The following is a 16,569-nucleotide window of genomic DNA, read 5'->3' as shown; positions in this document are numbered from 1 at the left end:
TTTCAAGTTTCAATGCATTTACAAAAGCATTACATAAAATATGCACAAAGAACAATGGTTATAATAAATATGAATAGAATTCTTTTCTGTTCTCTTCATTCACCCTCTTTCCCTGTGAACAAATACAGAACTGTCTGTATCTCTAAGGATGGTTTATTTCATTTTCAAAAGTAGTATATTCAAAATATTTACCTATGAATGCTAAGCAAGTGATTACAGGCAACATTTTAATAATTCTACTTCTTTAGCATATGACAAAACCACAATATATCTAGAAAGACAAAATGTTTTATTTTAAAACATTGGAAAACCATTGAAAGACAAATGTCCATTATATAACCATGAACGTTAAATATTTGGAAACTGTGAATCTTCTAAAATGTGGTAGGCACTTCCAAAGAGCTAAATATTGCAAATTACTCTACTGTATGTCTTCTCTAATCTCAACAATACTTGATAAGATGAAAAATACCAAGAAGACTCAACTAATTATTCAAAGTCACCATCTTAGGGTTCAACTTAATTACAGGAGTAAAAGTTTTGTCCAAGATGTTCCTGACACATGAAGCTTCCGGGTGAATTTCAGAAATGTTAACAAAAGTATCTTCCTTTTTTGCCTGTGAATGTTTGAGTATTGCTGTATTGTTGGTTAATATCCACTACAGATACTGGTTCTAGGCCAGCCCAAGGGTCTTCAAGCATTGAAGGCTTGAAATAATTTTCCAACTCATTAGACATTCTTTTTTCTCTACCACGCCCTGATCCAAATGGTGTAGATGTCCTTGGAGAACCCTTTAGAAAAAAAATCATCAGTTAAAAAAATGTTTTGTAGAGATAATTGGCACTTTTTTTTTTAAAAAAGCTAGTGGGGATCACACTGCTAGTTAAAAGTTATTTTGAACCCAAGCATGTTCAACTGCAAAGTCCATTCTTCCTTTAATCTAGTGTTTTTGTTTGTAAAAGGATTTAAGCCAATTTGACATACTCGTTTATTAGTAATTCCATTTGTCAGCTCAAATGCTTTTTGATTTCTAATGTAGTAACTCTGCAGAACTGGTGATGAAATAACTGTGCTTTAACCCTGCGGCTTCAAAATTCCATCCTATGAAATTTTATCTACTTAGCTCCAGACTCAAAAGGGGTGGGGTTGGTTTAGCACCACGGAAAGCAGAAAACCGTTTAAATTTTAAATCACACGAATCCTAGGCACACCAGAAATACTCCCTCGGTCTCCTGTGTTCACGGAGAGGAACGGGAAACTTCCACAAATCACCGACTTGGAGCAGAAGCCAGCGTAGTCTGAAGCTCCCCTCCCCACCACCTTCTCCCTCCCACCCCGCCCACGCCAAAAAAGTGTGCCAGTAGTGGGAAAATGGCACCAGTCTTTAACCCTATAACCCAGAGAGCTCTACGCTGGGAATTCATTCGTTTTACCCCTCGGAGAGTAATTTACTCAGACGAACCGGCACGATCGCAGGCAAGGATAGGAATTAGGGAAATGTGCGTAGGAACGGCAGTGTACTAGTTCAAAGCGGGAGGGCTCTAGAAACAGAAAGTACAGCTCTGCTACCTAAGGTCACCTACAGTAAGTTACTTAACTTCTCTCTCAGCCTCAGTTTACTCATCTGCAAAACAGGGCCAACAATAGTATCTCACCTCATAGAGGATCAGACAAAATAATCCATGTAAAGGGATTATTATTAGTACCATGCCTGCCATACAGTAAGAGCTCGGCAAACGCTGGCTATTATTACCTGGGGGTGGGTCTGCTGCTGCCCTGGGGAGTAGCCGAATTGCTGCTGGGACCCCGCGGGGGACTTGGAGTAGGAGCCAGGGTAGCCGCCAGGGGACGGAGACCCGAATCGGCCCCCCGGGAAGCTGCCGCCGTGTCGCGGAGAGTGGCTGCTCCCGTAGGGCCTAGACCGGGGCCCGTACGGCGGCGTGTGGTGCGGACTCCCGTACCCGTCCCGAGGGGAGGGCGGCCGCGGTCCGCCTCCGCCCGGGGTACCCCGGAAGCTGCTCCCGCTACCCCAACCTCCTACACCCGCGCCGGGGTAGGGAGGAGTCGGGGGTCGAAAATTCTGTCGGTGCATCTCAGGAGACGAAGACGAAGACCTCACTGCCGCCTTCTCCCGCCGGAACTGTCCCGACCAACCCTTCTCACAGACTTGGTGGTCCTTGACAAAACAGTCCTCCGGCCGCCATCGAGGCACAGCATATTGGTTCCGGCCTCACAAAGGTTCTGGCAGGCGCACAGTGGAAGTGGGTTACTGAATTGGGTAGAGATCAAGCAGATTTAAATAAAGGCAAGAGAAAGAAAAAGGACAAAAGCCGAACACTCAGCTCCAGCAAAGGCATTTATGGTCTTGCGCTGCCTGCTCAGAACCGACTAAGCGAACCACTGCACGAACTGGAAGGCACCGCCCGGAAAGCACTAACCGCGCAAGCACTGCCGGGCGAGGCCCCGCCCACTAGGCGGGAGGAGGGCGGGGCCTGATTTGCTCACGGGCGCCCCCTGTGGCGCGGGCCGCGGGCGGCGCGCGCGCTGCACTCTGCTCACGCCGGGACCTAGGCTATCTGAGAGGCGCGCGATGCTGGCGACGCTGGCGAGGGTCGTGGCTCTGCGGAGAACCGGCCTCCTCATCGGCCCGGGCGGCGGGAGGGGTTTGTGGACCGGCCGCCCGCAGTCAGGTACCCTCCGAGACGCGGTCCGGGCGGCGAAGGGGACTCCGGCCCCGGTCTCCTCCTCCGGTGGCGCCGTGGGGCGAGCGCCCGCGCTTTCCCGAAGCGTCTCCTGCCCCCACAGCCCACCCTCTGGCCTTTCCCGCCTCTCGGGGCCCTCGCTCGGTGGCCCCGCGGCCGGCCTGGCCCCGCACCTCGCCCGCCCCGTGGTCACCCTGCTCGGCGTCCGGGCCGGGGGCGGAGAGGTCGCGCCCCAGCGCGGTCGTCCTGGGCTCGCTTCTGCCCCTTACCCCTACCCTGCCTCATGTCCCGAGTTTAACTCACTTTGAGAAGGTGCACCCCGGCCGCCTTTCAGAAAGGATTTCCGAGTACAGCTCTGCGGGACGGGGGGAGAGGCCGTGGTAACTAATGTCGGACTTTACTCCTTCCTTGTTCTTGTTACTCGGAGGCGGGGGAGGGAGGTGGCTCCGGCGCTCGGATGCTGATTTTCGACGAGCACACTTTGACCAAAGCTCTGAAAATCTTGACCGTTTCACAGACTTTTGGTTATAAAGACAAATGTGCTAATCCAAGCATGACACCTGATGTCTAATAAAACACGCTTTGGTACCAGACACCTGTCCCAGAATTTTATTTAGAGATGAAAGTTATATAAGTTTTATAGAACTTTGTTTACTCCCTCGGAGTTTGGGAACGATGGTCCCGTGTGACTCGTGGAATCAGCTTGTGGGAAACAGAATCCTGAAGAACTTTGGGACTCCTGAGATCACAGCCCAGGGGGTGGCGGGGAGCCGCTCCTCGCTGTCTCTGTGACACGTGCTCGGGGACAAGGCCCGCTGAAGTGTGATGTGTTCTCAGCTTGCATCCTCCTCGAGGAGTGGAGACACAAATGGCTTTCGGTTATGCTGAGGGAATTCTGTTCACCTAATTTCCCCTTTTGACACAGTTATAGAATCAGTCAAGTCAGGATAATGCCTTCAAGGCTTAGTGAAGCATTATAGGGCGTGAGGACCCCAGATGATCCACTTCAGTATGTATTTCTCTATATCGCCCAAAAATTTAGCCTTTGGGCGTTGTCTTGGTGCTTAGCTTAATGCCTGGTAATTGGGCACTCAAATATTTATTGAATGAACCATGGGGTCCGTCACATCATTATGGTTCAGTGATTCTCACTTGTCTTACCTTTCATATCACTAACCCATCTTTTTTGGGTAGAGAGGGCAGAAAATGAAGGCGATGGGGACCAAAATTACCTTTGTTAATTTTTTTTTTAATAACTGGCAACTGATTTGCAGAATTGATTAAAATATGGTATGTTGTCTTTTTGCTTGGCCTACACTTCTAGAATGTTCTTTCCTGTAGTGATATCTTGCTGTCTTCTGCACACAGGAACTTCCATTAGAAATGGAGGAAGGAAAGAAGTACAGTGCAGAATTTTTGACAGGTAGATTATACATAACAGTGTACCCTTCATCAGGTTTGCAGGGATATATGAGTATTGAGAGTTAATTCTTCTTCTTCTTTTTTTTTTTAAGATTTTATTTATTTGAGAGAGAGAGTGAGAGAGAAAACACAACAGTGGGGGACAGTCAGAGGGAGAAGCAAATTCCCCACTGATTAGGGAGCCTGGTGCAGGGCTCTATCCCAGGACCCTGAGATCAAGGCCTGAGCCAAGTAAGACGCCAACTGTCTGAGCCACCCAGGCGTCCCAGGAGAGTTAATAATTATATGAAAACTCCAAATCCTACTTGGATCACTTCTGAGAATAGGCAATTTGCCCTTTTAGAGATGAGAAATAGGCCAAAAGAAGTTAAGTTACTAGCTTAAGTTCACATAACAAGCAAAGGTGCAACCAGCACTCAGGTTTCTTGAATCCCAGGAGACATTTTTACCCCTAAGTAAAGATATATGAATTGACAATAAGTCTGTCCTTTTCTTTTTTTAAAGATTTTTTTTTATTTATTTGAGAGAGAGGGAGTGCACGCGTGTCTGTGCGGGCGCTACCAGAAGCCTGAGCTGGGGGGAGGGTCAGAGGGAGCAACAGACTCCCTACTGATCAGGGAGCCTGACACAGGGCACCATCCAGGACCCTAGGATTGTGACCTAAACTGAAGGCAGATGCCTAGTCGACTGAGCCACCCAGTCTAGCCTTTGAAAAATGCAATAGTTAGGAGTGCCTGGGTGGCTCAGTCAGTTAAGCATCTGCTTTAGGGTCAGGTTATGATTCCAAGGTCCTGGAATCAAACCCACCATCAAGCTCCCTGCTCAGTGGGAAGCCTGCTTCTCCCTCTCCTTTCGCTGCTCCTCCTGCTTCTGCTTTCTCTCTCTCAAATAAATAAAGAAAATCTTAAAAAAAAAAGTGCAATAGAGAAACATTGTAAAATTTTGGAAGTGCTGTATAGCGTATTATTTTAGATTTAGAGACTAGCATGTATAACCTTAATATTGAATTTTTATAAATGTCGCTAGAATCTTCCCATGTGTCAGCGTGGGAATTGCAATCTGGGCGCCCGAACTGGTGGGGCTGACGCATCTATTTGTCTTCAGTTTATTTGTATGGTGGTGAGTGCAGGGGAAGAGAGGCGAAGGGAGGGGGAGGAAGTTTTATGTTGGGTTACCTGGAAGTAGAAAAGTGAGGAACTGGGGTGGTGGATATGAGAGTACAGTGGCTGCTCCTTGAACTCTGAGTCCTGTGAAAAGGGAACCTCTTATTTTTGTGAGCAACAGAGGTTTTGGTTTCCCCCCAAAAGAGAATTACAGCACTGTTTAGGGAGGATCAGTAATAGAAAACAGGAAGAAATGGAAGACACTACTAGTGTTTAGGTACTTTTTTTCAAGTGGCCTTGTATACATAGGACATCAACAAGCAGAACATCAAGAACTTTCTGAGTACCTGTGAACTATATCTGGAGCCCCAGAAATAATTGATTAACTTTGTGGTGTTCTGTGTTTCATTAGGTTTCACATTAATGCAAATAAGAGCACCACACCAAGAAAATTTAAGTGTAAACATAAATGAAACCATGTCTGTTTCTATAAGACAGGATTTTTATTTAGGTTGCCCAGGATTTTTTGGTGGGTACCCCCCCTGCCAAGAGGATTTCTTCAGAGCTCTGCTCACTCTGCACCTCTAAATGCCCCCCTCAAAAGAGGCTTCTGGGGCAACTCCGAGGAATTCCCTAGGGCTCTCCAGAAATGGTATGAAAGCCAATATTTTAGGAGGTGTCAAATATTAACAAGGGCTGCAAATATAAATGTTTTGGTTCATTTTACTGTGTATTAATCAGGAAGTGTATATTTTCATGTTTTTGTATGGTCACAGCTTTGTAAGCCTAGAAAACTAGACTTGGGTTAAAGGGCAAGACTTAGAAGTTAAAAGATTGTTAAGAGATTAGATTGTTAGAGAATGCCCAGGAAGTTTGTTTTTTTTTTTTTCAAAGGGTTATAAAACTCAGAGCCTGAGACACAATCAAGATTGAGAAGTTAATCTTCCCTCAGGAGACATTTATTTACATTCCAAAGGGTAAGAACTCTGAGACCTTCCCTCTTCTAAGGAGCATTTGCTTACATTAGGATGATTAGCTTTTTTTCTGCTTTTCTCTGGGAAAGTAGCAGTTGGGCAACTATGATAGTTTTGGGGCCCTTTCCTATGATTCAACCCCTGTAGATACAGGCCTAACCAACTCGCTCGCTATAGGATGCCTGTGACATATTAGGTGTGGGAAAAGTGGTATACATTTTTTGGTGTAAGTAATAATAACTCTGATCTTTACTCCAGAACCTTGTGTTTACTCTCAGGCTAAAAAATGCATACATGTAAATATTAAAAACATGTTTTTGATATAAGACATTTTGTTTTATAGGAGAGTATATTTAATAATTTACATGTATAGAAATGTTTATATGTATACTTAGAATATAATATTTACCTTGGTATTTCCTGAAACTTTCAGATTATTTCCATTTTTCTTATAGAGGTCCTGTTATTAGCTGTTTCATGTTAAAGACTTCCAGTAGTAAAAACGTCGGTGTATCTCTGGGATGTGATTAATTCAGTCATTTATAGAGTTAGGTCTATACTGACCACAGTGGATCACTTAACTATCACCAATATAATATTTTCTTTTTTTTTTTTTTTAAGATTTTATTTATTTATTTGACAGAGAGAAATCACAAGTAGGCAGAGAGGCAGGCAGAGAGAGAGGAGGAAGCAGGCTCCCTGCTGAGCAGAAAGCCCGATGTGGGGCTTGAACCCAGGACCTAGGATCATGACCTGAGCCCAAGGCAGCGGCTTAACCCACTGAGCCACCCAGGCGCCCCCAATATAATATTTTCAATGATAAAGCAAGTATTAGAAGCATCTTGTTCTCCGGAGTCTCTGAGAGCCAGATTTCACTGATGATCATCTTTTCAACTCTAAGCATGTATGCATTGTCTGTGGTAGTCACGCATGGGTGAACTGTTTTTTTACACAATTACTTATTTGTAGACTAATATTCTTTTTTAAAAAATACATATATATTTTAAATAATTATTTATTTGACACAGAGAGGGAGAGAGACAGTGAGAGAGGGAACGTAAGCAGGGGGATTGGGAGAGGGAGAAGCAAGCCCCCTGCTAAGCATGGAACAGATGTGAAGTTTATCCCAGTACCCTGGGATTATGACCTGACCCGAAGGCAGATACTTAACAACTTGAGCCACCCAGGGGGCCCTTAAATATATATTTGTAAAGATTTTATTTATTTAACAGACAGAGCCAGAGTGAGCCCAAGCGAAGCAGGAGGAGAAGCAGTCTCCCCACTGAGCAGGGAGCCCACCATAGGGGCTTGATCCCAGAATCCCAGGATCCCAGGATCCCAGGATCATAACCTGAGCTGAAGGCAGACGCTCTACAGAGTAATATTCTTTACTCAGGTGTAACACAGGTGTTAAAGCATTAACTCACGCTTATAAAAATTTTCATTGTGAATAAAATTGATGAAAATTTTATTTTTTTATTTAATTAATTAATTTAATTATTTATTAATTTCATTGCGAATAAAATTGATGAAAATGAAAATTCAATATGAAGGAGAATCTAAGAGTATAATTATTGTTTTCGAGACACAAATTTTTATTTTGAAATTAGAAAATGAAATTTTATTTTCACCGGAAGTTGTATTTTTGTATTTTTCCAATTATAAAAATACAGACATTTTGTAGGTAACCTGAAGTGTTTAAGAAAATAGAAAGCAAGAAAAAATATTAATTGCTTATCCAAGAAGCAACTTTTAATATTTAAATAGAAAAAAATAAGCCTTAGATAGTTTTAGTGTTTAAATAAAATAGAAGCTTTTTAAATGGGAAACCCACCTATACATGAGCATTTAGGTGATCTAGGTTTGGGAAAACATGGTACCTGTGCAGAAGAGTTAACATATTTATTTTTTGAGAGAGAAAGTGGGAAGGATAGAGGGAGAGAGAGAGTCTCAAGCAGTCTCCAGGCCCATCATGGAACTTGATGCAGGACTCCATCTTAGGACTCTGAGATCATGACCTGAGCCAAAATCAAGAGTTGGACACTTAACCGCCTAAGCCACCCTGGCAGCCCTCAGGCTGCTGTCTTTAGAAGGACCATCTTAGAAGTTTAGCCCTTGGATGGCATCTGGAAACTTGGGACTTGAACTCCTTCCTAATTAATAAGGGTGCTAGATGGTTTGTACAGTCCTTGTGATTTATGGTGAATCTGCTTTTCCTCTGAGTCTGGAAAGACTGGGAAGCAGAGCATGTCTATGTGAATAGCGCTCAGTAAAAACCTTAGATTCTGAGTTTGTAATAAGATTTCCCTGAGCAGAAGCATTGGACATGTTGCCTTTTTGTTTGTTTGTTTCTGAAGAAAGAAGCTGCTTGGTGTGGCCCTTCACAGAAGGAAGAGAACATAAGAAGCCTGTGCATGGATTTTTCCAGACTGTGCCTGTCTTTCCAGACTGTCCCTTGCTGATCCTGTCATATATCATTTTGCTGCAATAAATCTTAGTCACGAATACAACTGTATGCTGAGTCCTGTGAATCCTTTTAGTAAATCGCTGGAAGTGTGGGTAGTCCTTTTTTTTTTTTTTTTAATTTTTAAAGATTTTATTTATTTATTTGACAGAGACACAGCAAGAGCGGGAACACAAGCAGGGGGAATGGGAGAGGGAGAAAGCAGGCTGCCACTGGGCAGGGAGCCTTGATGCTGGGCTGTATCTCAGGACTCTGCCATCTTGGCCTGAAGGCAGACGCTTAAGACTGAGCCACTCAGGTAACCCGGAATTGTGGATAGTCTTGAGGAATCCTGATACAGTACCAGAGGTGGAAAGTAAAATGATTTTTTTGAAAGCGAAATTCCAATAGAAGTCAGAAAGCAAACTAGAGATAGGGAAGAGTTATTTTCACAAAATGTGAATGATAAAAAGTTAATATTCTTTCTTCAGAAAGAATCCATACAAATCAGTAATAAGATAAATGCGCCTTAGCAATATGGGGCAAGATAATTTACAAGAGAATTTATAAGAATAATTTATAAGAGAAGAAGAAGAAGAGAATAATTTATAAGAGCAAATATGAAAAACTTTCAGAATTTGATTTCAGAAGTCATTAAATGCAAATTAAAATGACAGTGACATGCAAATTTTTAACTGTCAAATTTGCAACAAACAAGTAAAAAAAAAAAAATCCCACAAAACCAAGAGATCATATCCAGGGTCATGGAAGATGATGGAGAATATATACCATTTTCGTATACTGCTGGTGCCAGTATATATGGACAATTTGATAATTGGTATTAACAGTATTGAAGATTTTGTAACATGAACACATGCTAGGCCTGCCTCTGTACTTGCAAACATGCTCTTTGCTTTCCCTTTTCCATCCCCCAAAACTAAAGTCTTGAAGAATAATTTTTATCTCTACTACTTGAAGAGAAGTTTCTGGGAGGGTTTCATAGACGCTCACACGGAAGCACCCTAAATTCTCTCTAGACCTCTCTTCTGCTCTTCAGAATTACCCACTGGGAGCTGTTAAAAACAAATCAGGGGCGCCTGGGTGGCTCAGTGGGTTAAAGCCTCTGCCTTCGGCTCAGGTCATGGTCCCAGCTGGGATCGAGCCCCATATGGGGCTCTCTGCTTGGCAGGGGGCCTGCTTCCTCCTCTCTCTCTGCCTGCCTCTCTGCCTACTTGTGATCTCTATCTGTCAAATAAATAAAATCTTTAAAAAACGAAAAACAAATCAAATTGTAAAACATATTCTTTTTCAAACACATGTATGTCCACCCCACACACTTCTTCCAGGCTGTGCCTTCCTATGCCTTCCCTTCCCCTCTATTCCTCTTAGTTAAATATTTGCAGTGTTTTGTAAAATAGGACTCAATACCTTTTTGTGTGTCAAAAGAGAGCTCATCCTATTCACAGTCTAACACGGCAACATCCCCCCTCCCGCCTCCTTGCACACACATTTTCTTCTTTGCTGTGATTAAATTATAATTTCCCTCAACACCATCAACACATAATGATAGTGTTTCACGAACAACCTAGAGGGAGCCCTGTTTTGCCAGTTCTCTAGAAGGAGATGCCTTTTTCTAATTTGTGCAAAGAACTTACGTTTGGTTAGTCTTGCAGAGGACAGCCACACCACCAACGTTGAGTTCAAGGAACCCCTGGGGGTTGTGAGCACTCATAGTCAGTAGTTAGTAACTATCCATTTGCTCCACTAGTTCCTGGATCAGCCACTTGGATCATCTGAGTAGTTAACTTCAGGATGGCCCGTTAATGAGTCCTGAACATTGACTCTTTTTTTTTCCCCCCTCTGGCTTTCTGACTTGGTTATAAATTCTATAACGCTAAATTGATTTACGTGGTCTATAAATTGGTAGTGTTCCACCTTTCCACATACCAATCTATAGTAGTGGTCCATCTCCTAAAGGACTGAAAAAAACAATCCCTTGCATATAAGTTGATATTAAACATTTTTTTTTAAAGATTTTATTTATTTATTTGACAGACAGAGATCACAAGTAGGCAGAGAGGCAGGCAGAGAGAGAGAGGGGAGAAGCAGGCTCCCCGCTGAGCAGAGAGCCCGACGCGGGGCTCGATCCCAGGACCCTGGGACCATGACCCGAGCGGAAGGCAGAGGCTTTAACCCACTGAGCCACCCAGGCGCCCCAGATATTTAAAAATTTTTATCACTTAAAATACATTTTATAATAACTAAAGTGAGAGTAAGATCTGAGATGTGTGGGGAATATGCTTTTCTTTAGCCTAGTGGGCAGAAGGGTTGTGAAAGAAGGCTTAGTTGTAGGCTGATTAATTTTAGGCAAGAATATGTATGAAAGTTGAAAACCTAGAAATTGATTTCTTTAAAATGATTCATGTATCTCGTAGAAAGTCTCCCCGTATCTCAAGGGACAGTAAAACAATTCCCCTGAAATGGACTTATCAGTTGTTAGCTTTGATGCTGTGACATTGCCTAGAGGCTACCATTTTTCTCCTCCAATGCTGGGATCTCTAGTAGCCGTGGTAGGCTTGGTTGTGCTGTAGTACAAATTAGCCCATGATCTTCGTGGCTTAATACAATAAAAACATCTTTTTTGGATGTCTAACTTCACTCTTTGTAACTTGCAGCCTCCAAGGTCACTGTAGTGTGAGAAGAGAAGCCCGGAGGATTTCATGCGGTATTTTTAAGGGTCGGGCCTAAAATGGCTTTTGTTACTTGTGCCTGTTCATGTCATTGGCCAGACCCCAGGTATTGGACCCCAATCTAACTGCAAGAGAAAGCTGGGAAGTGTGGAAGAACAGAGGGATTTTGGATTGGCACTGACTTGTATTTTGGTTATGCGTGGTTTACTCATGACTCAAAAGCCCCCTTTCTGATCTTTTTACATCATTCTTCCTATAAACTCCTCAAGTTTTCCTTAAAATAGAGGCATCCAACAGTTCCAAAACCTGTTTGATTGCAAATCCCACAGTAATAGCGGAGTTCTTATGGGTGAAGGACAATTGTTAAGAAATAGGATGTCAGGGGCGCCTGGGTGGCTCAGTGGGTTAAGCCGCTGCCTTTGGCTCAGGTCATGATCCCAGGTCCTGGGTTCGAGCCCCACATTGGGCTTTCTGCTCAGCAGGGAGCCTGCTTCCTCCTCTCTCTCTGCCTGCCTCTCTGCTTACTTGTGGTTTCTCTCTGTCAAATAAATAAATAAAATCTTTAAAAAAAAAAAGAAATAGGATGTCAGCTATAAATTATTGTAAGTAATTACCCACCTAACTACTCTCTGGTGGTCTCTGTGTGATTGCCTTGCAACTTGAGCATCACTCCCACTCCACCTTTTTGCAGCTCCGAAATTCTACTTTCCTCGGAATGTCTTCCAGTGGATACTAATTTTTAAAGTACTCTAAACTCCTACAGTTACCTGTCAAACTATACTGTTAGAACAGAGCTTTTTTCCAAGACTTCCACCCATGCTAGAGAGAAAACATCCTGCTAACTATCCTAAATAAAGCTTCAGCAGATTTAGAGAACGTACCTTGAGAAGCTGTCCATCTCCTGCTTTCTAACTCCTAAGTTCTGGTAGTTAAGTTCTCTGTAAAATATCAAATTAAAAAATCTTTTTAGTGAATATTACATGTTCTATTTGCCATAATATTTGATCAGTTTGTTTTATGACTTGTTTTTTTTTTTAATGTTGGCTAGTACAGTGGAGAGGGATGCCATGATTGCTGTCACACAGATGAGCCACTTAGGTGGGCATCTGTCAATGTCTACTCTAGTGCTGCTCAAGTTTGTTTGTGTCCTGGAAACCTTAGGGCCAAATACCAGGCGAGACTTAGAAGCAGCTCTGGCAAGCATAGAATTGATGGCGCCTTCATTATAGTTATACTTCTTTGCATGATTGCTCAGCTGTATCCTTATAATAGCTTTTCCTCCTAGAGACTAAATAAGATAGAGCGGTATACAAGCTGCTCAGTAGATCACAACAAATTAACAACTGATGCCCTTTCCCACTGTTTTTCCTCTTATAATCACCCTTTATTCCCATCCAGCTTATTCTTGTCTTTCACAAACTGGCAAAATATGGGTGTGTAGATATCCTTCTTAAGTATAGGGTATTGAGAGTCATGTTTATTTCTGTTTCTTCAAACAATCATGTGTTTTTCTTTTCTTTTCCTTTTTTTTTTTTTTTTTACAAAGATTGTATTCATTCATTTGACAGAGATCACAAATAGGCAGAGAGGCAGGCAGAGAGAGAGAGGGTGAAGCAGGCTCCCCGCTGAGCAGAGAGCCTGATGCGGGGCTCGATCCCGTGACCCTGAGATCATGACCCGAGCTGAAGGCATAGGCCCAAACCACTGAGCAGCCGGGGCACCCCGTGTTTTACTTTTCTTGTTTTAACATTTGGAATAAGTTATTTACTTTATTTTTTTTTTTAAGATTTTATTTATTTATTTGACAGAGAGAAATCACAAGTAAGCAGAGAGGCAGGCAGAGAGAGAGGAGGAAGCAGGCTCCCTGCTGAGCAGAAAGCCCGATGCGGGGCTCGAACCCAGGACCTGGGATCATGACCTGAGCCAAAGGCAGCGGTTTAACCCACTGAGCCACCCAGGCGCCCCTAAGTTATTTACTTTAATAGGTGGTGTGACTGTATGTAATACACGTATGATAGTGATAATAATGACAAAAGGAAACTTTTAGTAGGCAGTTACCATATGCCAAAAAGTGTGCTGAACACTTTATATACAACATCTAATTTAATCCTTGCAAACTCTATGATTTAGGTGTTTCAAATGAGGAAACAAGTTCAGAGAAGTGAAGTTATCTTGAAGGCCAGTGGGGGGGGGTAAGTCCTGGGGCAGAAAATCGAATCCAGTCAGTGTCCAGCATTCACGCTCTTCACGGTGTAAAACTCATTTCATTTGACTTCAGTGTGCTCTGGAAGTTCTATCTGGTAGTTATCTTGTATTATTTACTTGTATTATCTGTCTTCTCAAATAATACAAGTAAAATTCTATTGCCTGATGTGAAATGAGTTCAGTTTAAAAGTTTTTGCTTCACTAAACAAAGTTTTACTAATTTATTATGGCTGTGAGATGGCATGGGTAGTGAAATGTAGACTTCTCTTAGTAGATTTATAATGAAATGAGATGTATGGGATGAAGAGACCCCTAAATGAATTTTATGCATCATTTCAAATAAAACAGGGGTCCTAAAAAGAGATCTGAGTACAGATGACCAGTACTTTTGGAGATCTACGCAACAAGAAGAATTACTTGTATATTCATTCCTAATGTCAAAATATCTTCTCATATCTGAGGTCTTTTTATGTTTTTTATTGTTGAAAGTATTTTTCTAATTTTGTTGATTCTTTATGTTTTCATTTTTTGCTTTTTGTCTTCTTTTTGCTGATTAGGAACATAATCACAGTAAGGAAAATTATAGAAATATATAATTTAGCTGGTAAAAGTTCTCAATAAATTCTTTCCCCAAGATTTAACCACTGATAGAATTTTATGAATGCTCCTACAACTACCAACATTTATTATTATTATTTTATTTAGGGAGAGAGAGAGAGTGAGCTCACATATGCATGAACCACGGGTAGGGGAGGGAGAGGGAGAGGGAGAGAGAGAATCTTAAGCAGGCTCCACACTGGTCCTCTATCATGACTCTGAGATCATGACCTGAGCCGAAATCAAGAGTTGGTTTGCTTAACTGACTGAGTGACCCAGGTGCCCCTACCAATATACATTCTTAATGTTACTATATATTTAAATATATGTATTTATATATTAACAAAATAGGATTATATTCTACATCCTATTCTATAATTTGATTTCATTTTTTAACTTAGAAATGTATCTTGGGTCAACTTTTCATGTCAGGATATATAAATCTGTCTCATTTTTCTTCTTGAGAGTATATTGTAACAATGCACCAGTGCTTATTTAACATTTCACCTCTTGTTGGATTTTTGTATTGCTTTTAATATTTTTCTTCAGTATTAAACTTAGAGGGGCAATTCACAAAAGAAGGTATATGAATGACCAATTATTACATGAAAAGATGTTCAACATTATTCATCAGGGAAATGCAAATTAAAACCACAATAAGAAATATTATCTACCCATTAGAATGACTAACATTAAAAAGAATAACAATTCCCAGTGTTGTGAGGACGTGGAGCATCTAGAACTCTCATGCTCTGTTGTACAACACTTGGGAGATCTGTTTGGCAGTTTCTTAGAAAGTTAAAGATACACTTACCGCATTACTCAGCCATTCCACCACGTATTTACTCAAGAGAAATTAAAGCATTTTCACACAAAGACTTGTACATGAATGTTCATAGCAGCTTGATTTACTGTAGCCTAAAAATGGAAACAACTCAATGTCCATCAATAGTTGAATGGATAACAAATATAGTAGAATACTACTCACTTATAAAAATGCAACAACAGGGGCACCTGGGTGGCTTAATCAGTTAAGCAGCCAACTCTTGATTTCATCTGCCCCTCCCCCGGCTTGTCCTGTCTCTCCCTCTCTCCAAGGAATAAATAAAGTCTTTAAAAAAAATGCAACAACATGAATGAATCTAAAATTATTATACTTTATGGAAGAAGCCAAACACAAAAGAATCCCTACTAAATGATTTCATTTACATAAAATTCTAGAAAATGCAAACTAAATTGTAGTAACAGGAAGCAGATCTATAGTTTCCTAAGGCTGGGATTGGAGGGTAAGATAGTTTGCAAAGGACTGGAGGAGACTTTCAGGTGATGAAAAGTTCTGTTTCTTGATTGTGGAGGTGACTTCACTGGTGTATGTATCTGTCAAAACTGAAGTAATTGTTACTAATATATATTTTTTAAATTTTTGGTCTTAAGTAATCTCTATCCCCAATGTGGGACTTGGACTCATGAACTCAAGACTCTGAGAGCAAGAGTTACATGCTCTGCCCACTGAGCCAGTCAGGTGCAAAACTTAATTAATTGTATAATTTATTATATGTGAATTATTTGTAACAATGCTGATTGAAAGACATCTGCAGTACAGCAGAAAATCAAGACAAGTTCTGCAGTGAACGTTTTCTTACGTATGTCTAGGCATACTTGTGGAATCTTTTTGTGAATTATATTCCATCAACAGGAGAACCTAGTCAAAGGATTTTAACATTTACAATTTTTATGGGAAGTGTTAAATTGCTGTAGTACAGAGTCATTAGTGATTTACATTCTACAGTGTATGAAAGTGCCCATTTCACCACACCCTTGCCAATACTGGGTATTAATTTATGAATGTTTGCCAATGTGGTAAGAAAAAAAATTCTTATTGTTTAAAGTTTCATCTTCTGCTTGTAAATGAAATTGGTATAAACGTTTTTTGGTAGTATACTGGAAATTTTTATTTATCTATGAATTGACTGTTCATATATGTTTCGTATTTTTCCATTGGGCTTTCTTTCTTAGTGATTTTTTAAATATAATTTTTAAAAAAGATTTTATTTATTTATTTGTCAGAAGGGGAGAGAGAAAGAGAGAGATGTGGGACTCTATCCTGCACCCTGGGATCATGACCTGAACTGAAGCAGACACTTAACCAACTGAGCCACCCAGGTGCCCCTCTTTCTCACTGATTTCTAATATTATTTTATATATTGTAGAAACCTTTTGTTTTTTACATATATTGCAAGTTTTCTATCCTTCGAGTCTGTTACTTATCTTTTAAGTTTAATCATGGTGTCTTTCACTGTATTGAGTTTAAAATTTTATGTAGCCAAAATTATCAACTTTGATGATTTAATTTCAAAATTTTGGGGGGTAGAGAAGAGCTTTCCTCAACCTAAAACTGTCACATATTTCTTTCATCTTCTTCCAGTGTTTTA

General features: G+C 41.2%; 2 protein-coding genes across 12 annotated transcripts in view; one reads left to right on the top strand and one right to left on the bottom strand.

Moving 5' to 3' along the window:
- Positions 1-270: 270 nt before the first annotated feature.
- Positions 271-2,388, bottom strand: MPLKIP (M-phase specific PLK1 interacting protein). Its single transcript, XM_047694511.1, has 2 exons — positions 1,755-2,388; positions 271-792 (listed from the first exon to the last, which is right to left on the bottom strand). The coding sequence occupies exons 1-2, from the start codon at positions 2,091-2,093 to the stop codon at positions 592-594; spliced, it is 540 nt and encodes a 179-aa protein (XP_047550467.1). The 5' UTR covers positions 2,094-2,388; the 3' UTR covers positions 271-591.
- Positions 2,389-2,505: 117 nt separating this feature from the next.
- The window catches only part of SUGCT (succinyl-CoA:glutarate-CoA transferase), an 802,332-nt gene continuing 788,268 nt past the window's right edge, over positions 2,506-16,569 (top strand). For 7 of the 11 annotated variants that reach the window (XR_007121423.1, XM_047694505.1, XM_047694501.1 and 4 more), the window contains exon 1: positions 2,507-2,691. Coding sequence is in view for 10 of the 11 variants with exons in the window: in XM_047694505.1 (XP_047550461.1) it covers positions 2,592-2,691 (100 nt within the window). In the remaining variant the exon portion in view is untranslated. Of the gene's footprint in view, positions 2,692-16,569 lie in introns of all 11 variants that reach the window. The other 4 variants (XM_047694504.1, XM_047694502.1, XM_047694506.1 and 1 more) reach the window with 1 other exon arrangement.

This window comes from Lutra lutra, chromosome 11 (genome assembly GCF_902655055.1).
Source record: "Lutra lutra chromosome 11, mLutLut1.2, whole genome shotgun sequence".
In the NCBI taxonomy this organism is placed as follows: Eukaryota; Metazoa; Chordata; class Mammalia; order Carnivora; family Mustelidae; genus Lutra; species Lutra lutra.
Note: the sequence above shows the minus strand (reverse complement) of the source record. Positions and strands in the feature narration are given on the sequence as shown.